Source organism: Carettochelys insculpta, chromosome 3 (genome assembly GCF_033958435.1).
Source record: "Carettochelys insculpta isolate YL-2023 chromosome 3, ASM3395843v1, whole genome shotgun sequence".
Taxonomy (NCBI): domain Eukaryota; kingdom Metazoa; phylum Chordata; order Testudines; family Carettochelyidae; genus Carettochelys; species Carettochelys insculpta.
The window spans coordinates 125303745-125321636 of NC_134139.1; the positions used below are offsets into that span (position 1 = coordinate 125303745).

Below are 17892 nucleotides of genomic sequence, written 5' to 3' on the forward strand. Positions count from 1 at the left end.
GGCACTGGGAGCCAAAAAGAAGTCCTTAAAGAGACTCATGTGGCTCCAGAGCCACAGGTTGCAGACCCCTGGCCTAGGGCTTTACAACATCTGTTGCAAGTCTTGTCCCCAGTCATCTCTGGTTGGCAATCACCCCAGAACAATCCATGACAAGCCAAATTCCAAGATTTACTGCAAAAATCAGTAAAGCACTACCCTATAAATTAATTGGAAAATGCATGGCAGGAGAATATTGGTATCAAGTCTCAAGTCTGTAAGCATCAACACTACATTATAAGATGTTACATCACAACTCTACAATAATACTTTAATAACAGTGCTTTTTTTTTTTTTTTTTAGGAAAAAACGTCTCAGAACTCAGCCCCAAACTACCTCCATTCCCCAGGCTTACACCCCTCTCAGCTGCAAGCCACCCCCAGGCTTAAACCCTTCCCAGCTCCAAACCGCCCCCCTCTCCCACCCGGAGGCTTAATTTCTCTCAGCCCCAAATCCACACCCTCAGCTCCAGGATTTACTTGTCTCAGACAAAAGCTCTGTGCACTGCCCACCTCCCCTGGCTACTGAGGTATAAAGAGGCAGCCTGGAGCTGGTGCCCACCCCACACCCCTCGCAGTGCAGGCAGATGGTGCAGTCTGGGCAGCAGTGGCGCCAGAGCTGGGTGCTGCGGGTGCTTCCTTCCAAGCAGGTGGTGGTGGCAGCAGGGGTAGCGGGAGCAAACAGCTGGTAGAATAGCGGTCACCCCTCTCCCCACTTTGGCTGCGGCTCCCCACAACGGCTGGAGTGGAGCTGCCCACTCTCCCGCTGACTGCCACCACTGAGGGCAGCACCTGGAGCGGGCTGCAGCAGCACCTGGAGCGGGCTGCAGCAGCTGGGCAGTACCAACTGGGTGGGTGGGAGCACAGTGGCAGCCAGAGGAGGACAAGCATCTCCCCACCCCAGACTGGGAGAGAAGGAAACAGTGCTGGTCATGGCCAGAGATGAACTGGCTGCTTTCTTCCCCCATCTCCCTGACACAGTCAGGGGGCACCCGCCTGCAGCTCACGGGGTGGCTGGTGGGCAGCATGCTGCTGGAGGGGGACAAGCTGGGTTCCTGCTCTGCTCCTCCATGGCTGCCACCTCCCACCCACCGCTTCCCCCGCCTCCTCCTCCTCAGCGCGGCTCCAGCAGGGGCAGGTTTGCCCACCCCTACCCTCAGCTCTCCTGCAGGCTTGGACTTCTTCCCATGTGGAGCATGCAGGCAGCTCCTGACCTGCCAGCTTCCTCTTCCAGGGCTCCCTGCCGCAGCTGACTGCTCAGCAGCTCTGGACGCTGCCGCCGCTTACACAAAAAAAACAAATTCAGTTATAATGGTGGTCTTTGTTTAAGTGGCAGCAGCCTCGTGAGCCGCAAGAGGAGTCAGCATGTGGCTCCGGAGCTGCAAATTGTCGACCCTTGCACAGCTTGGAGCTTCCAAAAGAGGTGCTGGAACACAGTTCTTGTGTGTTCCACTGGGGAAAAAAGCCCTGTTTAATAAATGTAGTGATACTACAAAAATCTCTCAAGAGTCTTTGGTAACAAGAATCATAAAAAATTAACGCACACATATCGTATGAATTACAGGTTCAGATAATATTTCTTTTCCAGTTTCTAGATTATATTAAGGTAGATTGCTATTCTCGTGATATTTCAGGCCTTACGAGGATAATAGGTGACAGCAGTTTCACTAAAAAGCCTTGTTTTTTGAGCCTTCTAGATACATTCCTTCAGGCTTAATTCAAATCTGGTTTACAGTAGCATACAATAGGGCTATGGCTACATTAGCAAGTTTTGTTGACAAAAACAAGACAAAAGCTCATGGCACATCCACACACAAAATGCATTTTGTCAACAGTGTTTCACCAACAGCATTCTGCCTCTATGCCATGAAGCGTAAACGCCTTTGTTGAGAGATTCAGTTGACAAAAATGCCATGTGGACATGGCTCTCTATCAACAGACAGAGCTTCCAGTTCACTGGGCAGCCCTGTTTGCTCAGCGTCCGGTTGGCCCTTCTGTCAAGTGAGTGGCTGGGAAGTCTGGCCGCTCTCTGTCAGCAGAGCGGATCACTCTTTCGATCTGCTTTTGCATATGGCCACAATCTGTCAACAGATGTTTTGTCGGAAAAACACTTCAGACAGAAACTTCAGTCAACAGACGGTGTGTAACCGTGATCCTGAAGTAATGCTATTGGCATCAACTGCAAAACAACCATATGCAAGATCAGAATCTTGGAGAAAAGTAAATACTTGGAGTTCAACCCGAATTATGCTACAGAAAACTATGGAACTTCTGAATAATTTTGTATAGTAATCAGCCTGCTTTCTGAACTCTTCAATATTTTCCTACCCTTAATAGTTACTGAAAACAAAAAAAATATCTGTATCAATTTAGTACTGGATCTTCAGTTTACATACCCTATGTCTGAAACGTAAGCCCTAGACAGGCTTTTTGCACAGGAAAGCTCTTTCTTCAAGTTTCTAGTTACTTCCCTCTAAAAATTTTGACTGAAGACACATCAGTTCATCTACTTTTTTCCACTGTTTCAATTTTATCAAAAGCTTTTGCTGCCAGGGATCTTGTTTGGGCTTAATCTGGTTGACAGACAGGACAAAATGTATAAACAGGACTTAACATGCTATATGTGAACAGAAAGCAAATACAGTAAAGTATATGCACTACATACGTTTCATTCACTTTTTTGCCAGGAGTGAACACAAAAAATCAGAAATAGACACACTGTTTATGACAGCAGTTACACAGGGTTTGGAATATTTAAAAACGGGTCATCACTGGGTCACTTTAAAAATGAATGGCAGTTACAACAGTTTGCCAACAGAGCAAAGACTTATAAATCATTTATTTCTACCTGTATAAAAGGAATCCAGTTGGCTCTCTTTTTCAAAGCCATGCTAGGTGATAAAATACCCCAGTTTTCTGACTCAGGCACTCCTGCTTCATACACTGGAAATGTTCTCATTGTCTGCCGTTTGCTGAAGATGCTTCGAAATTTCTGGATGACCTGAAAGGGATATGGAGAAGGTTCTCAATGAGTTACAAAAAACATGGCAGGTTTCCAATATTAACCACTGAACAAACAACAACTACAGCATATCCTAATCCACTCCAGTTGGTCATATGAATACACTGGTAGGATCGAGATGGTCTCTTGCTTCCTTCACACATCTTTACAACAGAGGTGATGAAACTGCCCTGCTCTTACCAATGGTACCTCACAGAGGAAGACAACAAGAACTCCTGTGGCACCTTATAGACTAACAGATATTTTGGAACATAAGCTTTCATGGGCAAAGACCCACTTCATCAGATGTATGAGTGGGGTGGTGGTGGTTTCAGAGAGGTATTTAAAGAGTGGGGTCCCAGTAAAAGGGAGGGCTAGAGCTGACAAGGTCTATTCAATCAGGACGGAAAAAGTCTATTATCAGTAGTATGTGTGAAGAGAGGAAAAACAGTTCAGACAAGACAGGGGGGATATGGCCCATTGTCAGTCTAATGTGGAGATGTTAATATCTGGGGCAGAGAAGCTCCTTTTGTAAGGTGCGAGCCACTCCCAGTCTCTGTTTAATCCATGGTTAATGGAGTCAAATTTGCAAATAAATTGCAGTTCAGAGATTTCTCGCTTCATTTGATTTTTGAAATGTCTTTGTTTCAGGATTGCCATCCTTATATCTGCTACTGAGTATCCAGGGAGATTGAATTGCTCTCCCACAGGCTTCTGTACATTACCTTTCCTGACATCTGATTTATGTCCATTTATTCTTTTACATAGAGACTTTCCAGTTTGGCCAATGTAAATTGCAGTGGGGCATTGCTGGCATATGATGGCATATATTATATTAGTAGATGTGCAGGTAAAGGAGCCCCTGATGGTATGCTTGATGTTAGGTCCTGTGATGATATCACTGGTGTAGATATGTGAGCAGAGTTGGCAGTGGGGTTTGTTGCAGGGATTGGTTCCAGGCTTAGAGTTGCTGTTTTGTGATCGATAGTGGCTGGTGAGGATAGAGGAAGAGTGAAACACTCAGCATTGGCCTAATTCTGCTTTTATTGAAGTTAATGGGAGTTTTACTATTGGCTTCAATAAGAGAGAAAAACTAACCCAGCGCAATTACTTTTGAAAGTTCTATCCAAAAGGAACATGTACCAGCCTATGGACAAACAGCACAGGACAGCCTATGGACAAACAGTATTCTACATTATAGCCAGATCCTGAAATCATTTCTGAGTATGTTTAGACTCCATGAGCTTCAAAGGGACTACTCGTGTTTTAAATATTAAGGATGAACCAAAGTGGATGTTTTGTTTGGGGCAATACACACTTTAGCTAGAATTATTATGATACACCCACTGTATATTCGGGTCATGTAATGTGGTACCTTTAAAATGGTAAAATATAGAAAATTGTTTACAAACTGGTATTTTTTAAACCTGCATTGATTACTAATTATTACTAATGAGCTGCAAAAGCCAGATCTCTACTGGTGGTGATTAATACCTGTAATATATGCTCAAACTAAAGGTGAGGAAATTGAGAAACGAACTTGTGTGAAAGGGCAGGAGAGTGACTGGGCAACATAAAGCTGGGGAATTCTTCATGTTACTAAGAACCAAGCCTGTTGTCGACATGGGCAGGGATGGAGGGAAGAGAGCTAAGGCAGTAGTTGCCTCCAGGCCTGGCCTTTCAAAGGGGCTTGGAGCTCCAGCCACCTCTGCCAAAGGAGCAAAGGGAGCTGGAGAACTGGACCTTTGAATTGCCACAGCTGAGCTGCTCTGGCTGCGTGTGGTTAAGAGTGGAGAGGAACAGCTCCACTGAAGGCTGAATAACCTTGACCCAGGCCCTTCTGCCTTTGGCCACATCCCATCCAAAGAGCAGAACCAGGCCTTCCTCCCACTTTGCCCCTGTGCACACAATGGCTAAGTACAGTAATGTTAAAAGCAGCAATACTAAAATGTTTTTGGCTATTACTGTAATATGTTAATAAGGGAAGCTATACAGGCCATTTTCTGCTCTCTATATAAATGTGCTTCCTATAAAGGAAACAAAATTCACAACATCATTCCTGTACATCAACACAACTGACACTGCTTGTGCTCTCCTGTCAAAACGCACAAGAATGTTCATTAACATTTTGTAATTCTTTAGTTACCAGGGCAAAAAGCTCCATCTCATTTGCAGAGTTCTTGAGACTCTCCGTATCATAGCAGACACCAAAGTGAGAAAGCAGATGTCGGAGCTGAGGTTTCAATTTTTCAGTTTCTGTTGTGTGTTGGGGTAGTGTGAATACAGCAGCCTTGCTGTGCGGTCCTACAAAAGGCCAGAACAAGTCTCACAGCAGCTTATAACAGTTATTAGCAATAGCTGAGGAGGAGTGGATTATGAAACATGCTGCAGTCCTTTTATGGGAACTACACAGTACTACTGTTATTTCACTTTTTTTCTTTATGCTGATTACATTAATTAAGATCTGGTGTTCAGTCTCATAGGGAACAGGCACTGGGATCTGAATGCATATTTTGATTAATACCTTCACTGTCAAAGACAATACCGTAATAGCTATCCTTGAGCCACTGACCTGCAATATACTATGCTATTTTTGCTACTGCAAGAATAGACACCTGCAAGTACAGAAGCAAACTTTACTTCCTGAATTTAAATGACATCATTGTCTCCTTGAAAGCCTGGATGGCAAGAACCTGAAAAATCAAATTTTCAGTCTTATAAGCAACTGCGGTAGGTTTCTACAATAGCATCATTTAATCCCACTGGGATTATTACTCTTGTGATAGTGCTATGTGTTCTTTTTCACTCTGGAAACAAGACTCCTTTTCCTCATGTCTGTATTAAGGATGGGAGAACCAGCTGGAAATAACTCTCCTTCCTCCCAAATAATTAACTCATTTATAGAAGTTTTGGGGAATTAGTGAAATGTTTAACTGGTTTTCCCCTTATTCCTTCCTCTAGCTGTGTCTGGAACCCAATTTACCAAAGTCTTTTCAGATAAACGAATTAAAATTTGCAGGAAACACACAGACGTCACCCCACTTTCCCCCCCCATTTTTCAGAGTTATTTTTAGCCTTAGCATGGAACTTCCAGATATCCTCCGCCAAACCTCTGCTATGCTGAAAATTAATTGCCGGGAAGCCTGACTGCTCTCTGTCGAAATGGCGAGTGGCCGTTATTAGGCAATTGAGGCACTGACTATGCAAATTAGCATCTCATTTGCATTTTGATCCACTGCTTTTGCATGCCCCTTTTGAAAGGGAAGGGCAGTGTAGACATGGCCAAAGAGGGAGAAAAATTATTCTCCTTAACCTCTGATGATAGAACAAGAAGGAATGGGCTTTAATTGCTAGGCTGGCCATTAGGAAAAAGTTCCTATCAGGTGGTTAAGCTGGAATAAATTGCCTAGGCAGGTTGTGGAATCTCCATCATTGGAGATTTTTAGGAGCAGGATACACAAACATCAGTCAGCGATGTTCTAGATACTGCATAGTCCTGCCATGAGTGCAGGGGACTGGATTTAATGACCTCTTGATGTCTCTTCCGGTTCAAGTGTTCTGTGATTATCAGGACAATATCCCAGTCTTCCCACTAAGTTCAGTCCTGCAACATTTTTCTAATATGCTGTTATTATGACTTAATAGACATATTGCACATCCTGACTAAATGAAGATCTTGTAACACACAAATCTCCCCTGCAACCAGAGGGTTGTAAAAGGAAGGGAGCAACCCCTGCAGACTTCAGAAAACTCTGCTCTAGATTTCTGAAGATTTCTTCATTCTGCATGTGATTGACTAACTTCATTCCAGATTCCTCAAATTTTCAAACAAGCACATTTAATATTTTGCAAAACAAGACAGCCAACCCGTGTTAAGAATACACATCACAAGAGACCTCTAGACTACAGGTATTTTTACTGCGATTTCAAAGAAAAATGTGGTAATTTCTCACCCTTTCTTCCTGAAATGCTGTGGCAAAATGAGATGTGAATATTAGAAGATAAGGATTCAGACACAATAGCACTTCTGAACTTGTCCTCATTATCATGGGCCCGCTTGGCATGTTTCTCAGTAACCACCTCCATTCTGTGAGAGAGAGGCAAATACTGGAGGTACTTGAAAATATAAATGTGCATCATCATTTCAATTCAGCTAAAAAGCACAAAAATCCCTTAGGCTGTGACTTAAAGGGGGAAAAAGTAAATACAGTAAAACCCTGATTTACATGATTTCAACTTACATGTTTCTTGGATTAACGTGAGTCAAAATTAACAAGTGAATTTAAAAGGAAGCCCCAGATGCGCATCATTCACATATATACATGAAAACACGCTCCTGGGGTTTCTGGCAGCAATAGGGACTGGAGACTGGCCGGCAATGGGGGCTGGGAGAGCCAGGGGGCAGGCAGCTGGGAGAACTTGGGGCTGGAGCCAGTGGGCAGAGCGCTGAACCACCTGGACAGCTCACAGCAGCTTTGCTCCTGAGGATTCCCCATGGCCAGGTGGCTCCCCAGGGGCAGGGTGCTGCTGCTCCAGCCAAGCTCCCAGCCCCCGTTGCTGTCCCCCAACCCCACGGCTCCCCGCGGCTGGAGCTGGCAGGGGTTCTAATTCCCACCCTCAACTTGCGTGAAATTTGACTTACACACAGTTGTCTAGGAATGCAACTTGTGTGTAAGTCAGGGTTTTATTGTACAAGAGAGGGAAAAAGTTAGCCATGATTTTCTATCATTTGTAGTATGAAAGATACAACTGAACGATTAACCACTTTAATCTAGTGCTTTTATTGCATATGCACTCAATTAAGTATAATACAGAGCAACAACACAGATTTGGCTTTGAAAATTTCTGTGTTCCTAGGTGAGTCCTTAGATATACTGGCATTGCTACAGGAGCAGTGTGAAGGTTGAATGGGTGTGTGAGCAATTGCTACTCCCAAAGTCCAAATTCATCTCTGCTTTGGCTTTATTTATAATCCCCTTCCCGTTTCCTCCAAGGATGTGTCTATGCTTAAAACACTCCATTGGTACCAATGCAGCTGAGCAGCTATAACACTATGGATGTTAACGATTAACCGGTAAGCCTCTCCCTAAATGGACAAAGCTTACTGGTTACAGTTAACTCATAAGGGCTGGAGCAGCTGCCCACTCACCACAAGCCTTTAAAGGGTGGCTCCAGCCCTGCACGTTGTTGGGGGTGGGAGGGCACTCCAGAGCAGCCAGAGTAGCCTTCGTTGGCAGCCGCCTGCATGGGATGGGGGAGGCCACGCAAGCCCAGCTGGGCTGGAGTAGTCCTGAACACGGCATGTCAGGAGACTGAGGCTGCTCTGGCCCTGTTGGAGTGTCCCAGCCCATGGCGCACCTGGGGCTGCCACAGATGAGGGCTGCTTTGGTTGGGCTCAAGCACCCATACCTGCAGTGCTCCGGAACCTGGCTGTGGTAGATGGGGGCTGCTCTAGCTGGCTGGAGCACCCCCCTCATCCACCTCCTACCACCACCACCCTTGCAGTTTAATCAGTTAACTGGTTAAACCTCACATTTCACCAGTTAACTAATGAAACAGGATTTTACAACCCTATATAAAACTTCAGTGGAACAGACAGTGTCCCCAAAGGGAGGGATTCTCCCTTCTGAGTAATTAATGTGCCTCACAGACCAGCAAAAGGTAAGTCAGGGGAAGAATTCTGTCAAGATAGTACTGTCTGCTCTGGGGATTAGGTTCGCATATCTGTATCTCACAGGGTCATTGATTTTTCACAAACCTTGAGAGATGTAGCTGTACCACTATAAAATTCTAGTGTGGACCAGGCCTCTGATAACAAAGATAATCCGAAATCATCCCTCCAGGCTTTCTCCTCTGCTGATACGCTCTGTCGATATGCTTGAACATCTTCAACCCAAATCAGCCAACTACAACACATCAAGAGGACTCTATACTACTTACCTCAATGAGCCAGGAGAATTTATCTATTGTTTCCTTGTTAGAATTAAGAAATGTGACCATCCGTCCCATTTTTGGAGGGACGGTCCCATATTTGGAATGCCTTTTCCTACTTATTTTAGAAAAAGGGACTAATTGTCCTATATTTTCTGCCAGCAGCCACGGCTGCCCTCCCCTGCCGCTGAAGCTCAGGGAAGTGGGGGGAAGCGCCATGGCTGCCTTGCCCCGGCAGCTTCCTGGGGGCTTTGGGAAGTGGAGTGGAAGTGCCATGGCTGCCCCGTCCCTGCTGCCGAGGCTTGGGGAAAGCAGGGGAAGTGCTGCAGCTGCTCTGTCCCTGCTGCTTCTTTGGGGCTCCTGGGAGCACTGGGGACTCTGTTGCCACCTCCTTCCCAGCTCCCCAAGGCTTGGAGGAGTTCGGAGGAGCCGCTCCTCGCCCCCATATCTCCCTGTCCTGAATTTGGGACAGGGAGATATATGGTCACCCTTGAATTAAGGGCCTGCTAACAGTGGACACTTTGCCAGCTTGTTACAGGGCACCTTGTTTGTACAATTCAATACTTTCAAATCTTTGAGTGTCTTTTAAATTTAACCTTAAGTCTGAATTTCCTGGGTTCCACTCTTTTTCAATCAGAGATTTTTATACTCGCAAAAGCATTTTTGCAAGGATTTTTTTTCTAAAACAAAAATTCCACAGAGTTCCAGCATATAAACTCACTCCTTAACTCCAGCAGGATCATTATTTTCCTTAGAAATATTACATTTAATAAATGCTAACATTTTGTGGTACAGTCAAACGTTGCCTAATGCTGCTGCATTGCCCACAATATTTCCTTACCCTAAGATAGTTGTGAATGGCCTTGAGAGAGTGGAGGTGACACACTAACCACTGTGTGTAAATAACCAGGTCTTCCTGTGTCACAGTATTTACAGGGCTTTTTTTTCCTGTCAGGAGGTTCTGTCGCGCAGCTGACAGCATCACAGCCCTCTGAACAGCATCACTGTACTCCTGCGTAATATGACCAATTTGTTTCTATGTAGAGAGAAAGAAAAGACGACATTTTCTTTATATGCATTTTTTAATTTATGCCATCTGTTACAGAACTGTGCACTCCCATGATGTGAAAATCTTGCTTTGGGACTCAGAGTGATATTGAGTTTCTTTCCTCCCAGAATAACTTGCTGGGAATAAAGCAAAAATTTGCAATCCAAGGGGAAAGGTTATTTCCAGGCTCAAACATAGAATTTCTTACTATTCAGCACTGTCAGTAGAGGAAGCTACAATTAATATAATTTGAACATATAAAAATTCAGAATCATCCATAATAATCTTTTTTCACTAATTTAACTGGCCTCATTCTCCAGATGGCAATGAGTACTTGGATAAAAAAAACTGAATGTCATTTGTGAAATCAGAACATCAGTTTATATCATGTTTTTAGAATTACACAAGAAAATGCAACTCAAAACGTTTTTCTATATTTTCAGGGAATTTACTGCTACTAAATGTTCTGACACCCATAGCTGCTGATGCTCTCTGTGGAAACTAGAACTCATCAGAAAGTAGTAATTTTTTCCTCTTTTTCAATTACCAACATCCCAATTTTTGTCTAAGTGCTAATTAAAAACTAAACTAAACACTGTTCTTTTTTTACAGTTACCCCAATGCACACTAACCTAAAATACTAACAAAACTAATCCCCACAAGCATTGCAGAAAATGACACTAGATATTCTTATGCTACAGTTGGGCCTTTAGACGCAAAAAAGATTCTACATAATCCAGAGCAACACACATTTCATGTGCTGCTACTCTGATGGTTAGTGGTAGAAATGGAGGGTGGGTTCAGTTTCCTTGCCCAGTCAGTCCTTGGCCCTTTTAGGAGGTTGACAATATGTGTCAATTGTGGTAATGATATAAGCTGGACCACAGTCTGTCCAAAAACAATGAGAACAGTTTGACAACAAGAACATTTGAACTACTGTATCCTAACCTTTATTATTTCATAATGTCATATTTCAGCTTTCAGCACCATTTATTTTTAGTGAGTAAAATGTTTCTCCTGGAAACTTAGGGAACCTGCACGGAACAGAACAAATGCTACATTCTTTGAGATAAAATAAATGAGGACACCAACAGCTGGCATGGGCATGAGCCTGGCATTTTCCTGCACTACTCTTCTTCAACTGCTCTTGTTTCAGAAACCCTGTGCTAAAGCTTAGGGTTTTCAATCACAAAACCAGATTTCACTAAACTAATGTTATTCCACAGTGGCCACACTATGTGGTTTTAATGACTTACTAGCTTGCAAAATGTGTGATTGCTGTGTTAAGACCATTGCCATACTTGTTTCAAAGCTTTACAGTGACAGGGGCTCTTTAGGAGACTGTATGGTTAGACTCACAGCACTAAAAGTCTCTGAATTACAAATGTAAAGAAGAAAAAAGTAGTGCCAGCAAAAAATTAGCTATTCGGCCAACATATGAGATATGAAGAATGCTCTGGGAAGAAGAGGGGATATAAGAGAGCATTAGAAAGACCTTTTGAGATGACCTACATAATAAACAGTAAGGGTAACACTTGGCATCTAGTGGTTACCTTTGAAAATAAATCAAATTGTAATAGAAGGCCACATATCTACTCACAGCCTCAAATCACCTGCTTTCAGTATTCCTTGCCCTCCACTCCCTGTACCTTCTTAGGAAACGACATGTGGTCTCCTCTGCTGCTGGAAGATGCTAAGCACATTTTAGGTGCTTTCAGACGATCATTTTTCAGCTGAAGATCTCAGTGCTTTATGGACGATCCTTACTCTTTATGGCTTTGTCACTGAAGTATAAGGCAATCATCTCAAATCCTCTACTTCACCATGAACATCCCACACACACACGTGCAGTATTTCTATTTTTGTGACTCAGATTTCCTACCTGATAGAGAGGATAAAGCTGTTCAATAACACTGCTGTGCCTACAAAATCTCTTCCATCTAAGCATGTGTAAGTATTTACTCTGGACCAGGTGGGTGATTCTGTCTGTAAAAAACTGCAGTGAAACCAAATACAAACAAAATGTCACACTTGAACAAATGGTAACAGTTCAAGTTATGGGAAACAAGTAGTACTGATAATATGATAAGCAGGGGGTGGGGGAGAAAATTGTCAGTCCTTAGGATTCTCATTCTGTCATCCACCCTCATGTGGAGAGGTAACTATCACCAAAAGTAGTCCTAGTAAAGAAAATGGTGCTATTCATTAGAAAGGTATTAAGCAGCATAAATCAGCAGAATCCTCCCCACTAAGATCAGCAATTTTTTTAAAAGAGCTTAAGAATGAAGGCTATTGCAAAGATGAGGGCATATAGTACTATAGGAACATTGTTCTAGCACATCCCCGCTGACTTTGATCCCTTTGTAGATACCAAACCAAGTAGTATAAGACGTTCCCTGTTATCCAAGGAAATGCTTTAAGCATATCCATTTTCAAGACAACACTCAGAACAAAGTTTCACTTAATCCTTGCTTTAAATCATAACAAATCACCACCATGCTAGGACATACATATTGAAACATTGTCTAAGCCTTTGTGTAGCAAATAGAGAAGTTACCTGGTGCAGTAACAGAGGTAAGCTTTCTGCTGTTTCCTCTCTTCTTAGACAGATCTCTAGCTCCCTCTGCACGACATCAGCCTGAACAACAAGAGGTTTTGCCTCGGCGACCTGCAAGCACAGGATAGTTAGATATCCAGCAAACTTCATGAACAAATGTGAATATTCAGGAAAAATGAGATGAAGCCTTTGTGTTTTGTAAGAGGCAAAAATCACTCCTCCCCACAGAAAGTCTCAGCAGAAGGCTAATTTTTCACACAAGAATTTATTTTAAATAAAGAAAACTTGATTACTATAGGGTTGAATCTGTAGTTTTGAGGCCCATGGGAATAATCACATGGGCAACAGCTACAGGATTGGACCCAAATTTATCTAGAATCACAAAAAAAATTGCTGTTTTGGAGAAAATAAGCAGCTGTGTTGTTTCGCTAATATGCAATTATATTATACTCTTCCTCACCCCACTCACATCATTGTTAAAAACTTAGACAATTACAGTTTTGTTCATTAAAAAAAATTCTTTATCTGAACTTAGTTCTCAATTACTGTTCAGATTTTAGTGAAAGGGAACTTTTTCATGCCAGCATATTCTTCAGTTACCTGTAAAATTTTATTCAGTACCACCTCCCTTGCTTTTCTGAAATAATTCATGTCCTTCGGTATCGGAACAGAGCTATAGAAAGATGATGCAAAAATATTACAAAACAGATGTAATAATTGACAGACACTGCATTGTTTTCCATCTCGTTGTCATAATTTGAAAGACCCAGTACAGTTCAAGTGGCACAATCTAATGGTAAATATTATTCACAATAAATACCCTTTTTAAAAGGCAGAAAAGCTTAAATATATAGACATAGCTACAGAAAGAGAGAGAGTGCATATATCTGGGGAGGGCTTGCAAGCTCTAATTAATTAAAATCCTCACTGAACTATAAGCTTCACTTGATTGAAGCCTGAAAAAAAGAACCCAATATTTACTGACACTGAAAAACAAAGCTGTAAAAAGGATAAGCCAAATCTCTTTCACATGCACACTATGTTCATATACTTAAAATTCTTACCAACTATTGTAAATATTAAATACATATTCTACTAAATAAGGAATGTGTATGTTTTAAATGCAACCAAGTGCCTAATCCTTGCCTGAGTAAGGGAGGCAGAAATCACATCCGAAAGGAAGATACGCTATAAAAAACCATATCAGAATATTGAAAGACACCCCCACCCCTTTGATGTAAGTAGGGATGGAAGATTAATGAAGCCTACAGGTAGATTTTAAATTTTGTTTGGGATATAAACACAGAATTGCGCTCATCATCAACCATGGGCTCAGCGCCCATTGGTGTCTGATGTCTCGCGCTATTTCCTTCCACCTTTCCATGTCCAGTGCAGAGTGGCTTAATTTCTGTAGACTAGCTCCACACCAATCTACTATATCATCTACCCATTCTCTGTGGGGTCTGCCTCTCCTATTCGAACTGTCTATTATGCCGAATACCAGGGTCTTGATTTTTCATTTGTTGTTCATCCCTCAAATATGCCCAAATAAGCTGTAACTTCCATTGTACAAGCTTCTGCAGTACATTCTCTTTCAGCTGTATCTTCTTATATAATTACTCATTGGTGATCTTCTGCATCCATCCTTTTCTCAGGATCTTTCTAAAACAACTCCTCTTGAATGCCAATATTCTTCTCTTCGAATCCTACATTATCACTCATGTCCACATCTATACAACGTGCTGCGGAATTCACACGTTTTCAAGAAGCTCACCTTCATTCCTAAGCTAATCACTTTGTTTCTCTAGATCTTATCCATCGCCTTCAAACTCGCTCTTGGTTTCACTATTCTAGTCCTTACTTCCTTCTTACAGTCTAGATCATACGTTATGTTGATCCCCGGATATGTGAACTTCTCTACATTCTCTAGTTCAATCCCTTCTACAGTGATCTTCCCTCCTACTTCCTTATCTCCAAATACCATTGTTTTTGTTTTACTGAGGTTCATAATCAGTTCATATCGCTTCCCTTCCTCATTTAGCACTTGCACTTTTTTTGCTAGCTTCTTCTCATCTTCCACAATTATAACTATATCATCCATGAATCTCAAGTTACTAATTCTTTTCCTGTGCATAGATATCCCTTCTATCTCTTCCTTGATCTTGCCCATCGCTCTCTCTAGATGCGTGATCAAGATACTTGGTGACATCAGATCTCCTTGTCTTGTACCTCTACTTGTTCTAAACCAACTTCCCAACTCCCTGCACAATCTCACCACTGCCTCCGAATTGTCATTGATCTTCTTCAACAATTGTATCAGTCTGCTATCCATTCTGTATGACTCCAACACCACCCAAGTCACTTTCTGATCTATACTGTCAAATGCTTTCTGAAAAAAAAAAAATCGATGAAGCAAGTGTAGATGTTCTTGTTCTTTTGTCGAGCTTTCCGCTATCAAACTTAGCGCCAATATCTGCTGTCTGGTACTTCTATCTTTCCTGAACCCTGCTTACTCATCCACTAGATGTTCTTCTATCTAGTATCTTAGTTTCTCCATCAGTATCATCCTCAGCACCTTGCACAAATAACTCTTCAGGGCAATCGTTCTGTAGTTCTTGCATTCCATTGTATTTCCTTTCTTGTGTATTGTCACTAGCATGGATCTTGTCCATTCCTTTGATGCCTTCCCTTCTTTCCATGCTATACTACATAGTTGGTGTATTTCCTGAATCATACTTTTTCCATCTTATTTAATCATCTCTTCCGTGATCTTATTTCCAGGGCTCTCGTTCTCTAGTCTTTTCACTACTCTTTCCACTTCCTCCTTTGAAATGTCGGTCTCACTCTTGATGCTCAGCAGAGATATCTCTTTCAGTTCTTCGATCAGTGTCTCAGACGCTCAGGTTCAACTGTGCTTTGTATAGCTCGGTGCAGTATCTTGTCCATTGCTGCACAATCTTCTCCTTGTTCATGAGCACCTCTTTGCTCTCATCTTTGATCACCATCTGCTTTGGCTGCCCCTTTCTATTAATATTCCTAATCATTTTATACACCTCCCTGGTCTTACACTCACCGTAATGCCTCTCTATATCGTCACACTGCCCCCTAACCATTTCGCCTTATCCTTTCTGGCTGTTTTCCTTACCTCATTGAATTACACCCCATATTGCTGTTCTGCCCTCTCAGAAACATCCCTTCTGATCTTGAATGCTGTCTTCTCTTGGACCAACTTTAGTGTCTCCTGCATAATCCACTTCTTATTGAACTTCCCTCCTTCTGAAACAGTCTGCTCAATTGTCTCTTTTACCACCATGGCTAACCCTTTGACTATCTTATCTAGGTCCTTCTCCGTAGCCACATACCGAATCTTCTCTTCAAGCACTGCCCTGTATGCATTCCCTATTTCTTCCTCACCCAGCCACGCCACATCCCTTCTCTTCTTAAACTGTGTCTTACACTTTCTCTTGAGTTGGATCTTGATGTTTGTGATCACTAGACTGTGGTCCGAGTCTATATCCGCTCCTTGGAAAATTTGGCACTGCTGTACTGATGTTACCCATCTTCTGCTTATCAAAATCTAATCTATCATGTTCTTGCCTTCCCATCATTAGATTGCCACGTCCACTTTGTATAGTCCCTTTGCTACTCGTGTTGCAGATCACTCGTGCTCTGTAACAAACTCTAGTAGTTTCTTGCCTCGTTCATTTCTTTCTTCATATCTAAACCTTCCCATGTCTCTCTCCCAAGCTTCGTTATCTGTTCCAACCTTCACGTTCCAATCTCCTCTGATGATCAACACATCTCTCTAGGATACCTCCTCCAGTGCCTGTCAAGTCTTTATAGAATAGCTCAATCTCTTCCTCTGTACAGTTTGATGTGGGTGTATACACCTGAATGACCAAGATGTTGAACAGAACTGCACTGAATTTCCAAAACAAATTAGAATTTTAGATTAGCTTTCTCATAGTACACAATGAGTTAATAGCAGAGTCAGGATTCAAAAAAAAAAAAAAAAAAAAAAAGTGTCAAGGTTCCTGGTTCCCAGCTCTGTGATCAAGCCAGAACATTGGGCATGTATGATTTCTAACAAGAAGTAACAAAAATGTATGAAACAGACATTTATAAAATACATAATTAGTGCTCTTTTCCTCAATCACGAGGAGGATTTCTTTACCTGTGAGATCTATTTGGTATCCCCTGAAGTACCCCATTGTCTTCTATTTCTGTCTTCAGCTCTGCCATCCGAACAGCGAGTTCTTTTTCCAATTGCTCAACTCTCTCAGTGGAGGAGATCTTGTAAAACTCATCCATATTATAGCCCTTGGTGCTTTAAGTCTACAAGAAAAGTACACTATAGAACAAGCCTAGAGACACTGGTCCCCACCCCCAAGCCCTCAGTACACAATATATTAGCCACCTGTGTTGAGATTTTCTTGTATTTCCAAAGAAAGTTGAACACCCTCCCCAACCCACCCCTGCCAAAAAAAACCCACAGAGACCACAGGTGATGTGTGTTGCTTATGAGACGACCATTGGGACATTATAATGAAGACTTAATTTTCTTCTGATGTGGAAAACACCAGATCTTGTAGACATTCTAAGGAAATCCCAGTGTCTAATTTCTATTCCTGACCCTGGAATTACATTCTAAGCATCATCACATTGTGGGATTTATCAAGTAAGTCTCATGGGCTACACCTACACTAGCCAAAAACTTCAAAATGGCCATGCAAATGGCCATTTCGAAGTTTACTAACGAAGCACTGAAATACATATTCAGCGCCTCATTAGCATGCAGGCGGCTGCAGCACTTCAAAATCGACGCGGTCGCCACCGCGCAGATCATCCAGACAGGGCTCCTTTTCAAAAGGACACCGCCTACTTCGAAGTCCCCTAATTCCCATCTACTCATAGGAATAAGGGGACTTCGAAGTAGGCGGGGTCCTTTCGAAAAGGAGCCCCATCTGGATGAACTGCGGGGCGGCGACCGCATCAATTTCAAAGTGCTGCGGCTGCCTGCACGCTAACGAGGCGCTGAATATGTATTTCAGCGCTCCATTAGTAAACTTCGAAATGGCCATTTGCATGGCCATTTCGAAGTTTTTGGCTAGTGTAGACATGGCCATGGAGTTTAATCACAACTTGGACAAGTCACTTCCTCTCTCAGGGCCTCAGGTTCCTCAGAGGGATACTGATACTGATCTCTTCTGTAAAAGGCTTTTTTCAAACCCCATTTCCAAAAAGCTGTTTACAAGAGCTATTTATTGTCATCCTCACCACCTTTGATATTTTGAGGGCTGAGGTGAGGCCTAGGGTTTTG

At 42.5% G+C, this 17892-nt stretch overlaps 1 protein-coding gene across 1 annotated transcript; it reads right to left on the reverse strand.

Annotated features, from left to right (window-relative positions):
• Positions 1-2160: 2160 nt before the first annotated feature.
• Positions 2161-16883, reverse strand: LOC142010704 (putative uncharacterized protein C6orf183). The gene is made up of 7 exons (XM_074989125.1): positions 16747-16883; positions 13173-13245; positions 12573-12683; positions 6990-7152; positions 5183-5340; positions 2884-3036; positions 2161-2214 (listed from the first exon to the last, which is right to left on the reverse strand). Exons 1-7 carry the CDS (start codon positions 16881-16883, stop codon positions 2161-2163), a joined length of 849 nt encoding a protein of 282 aa, XP_074845226.1.
• Positions 16884-17892: the final 1009 nt, after the last annotated feature.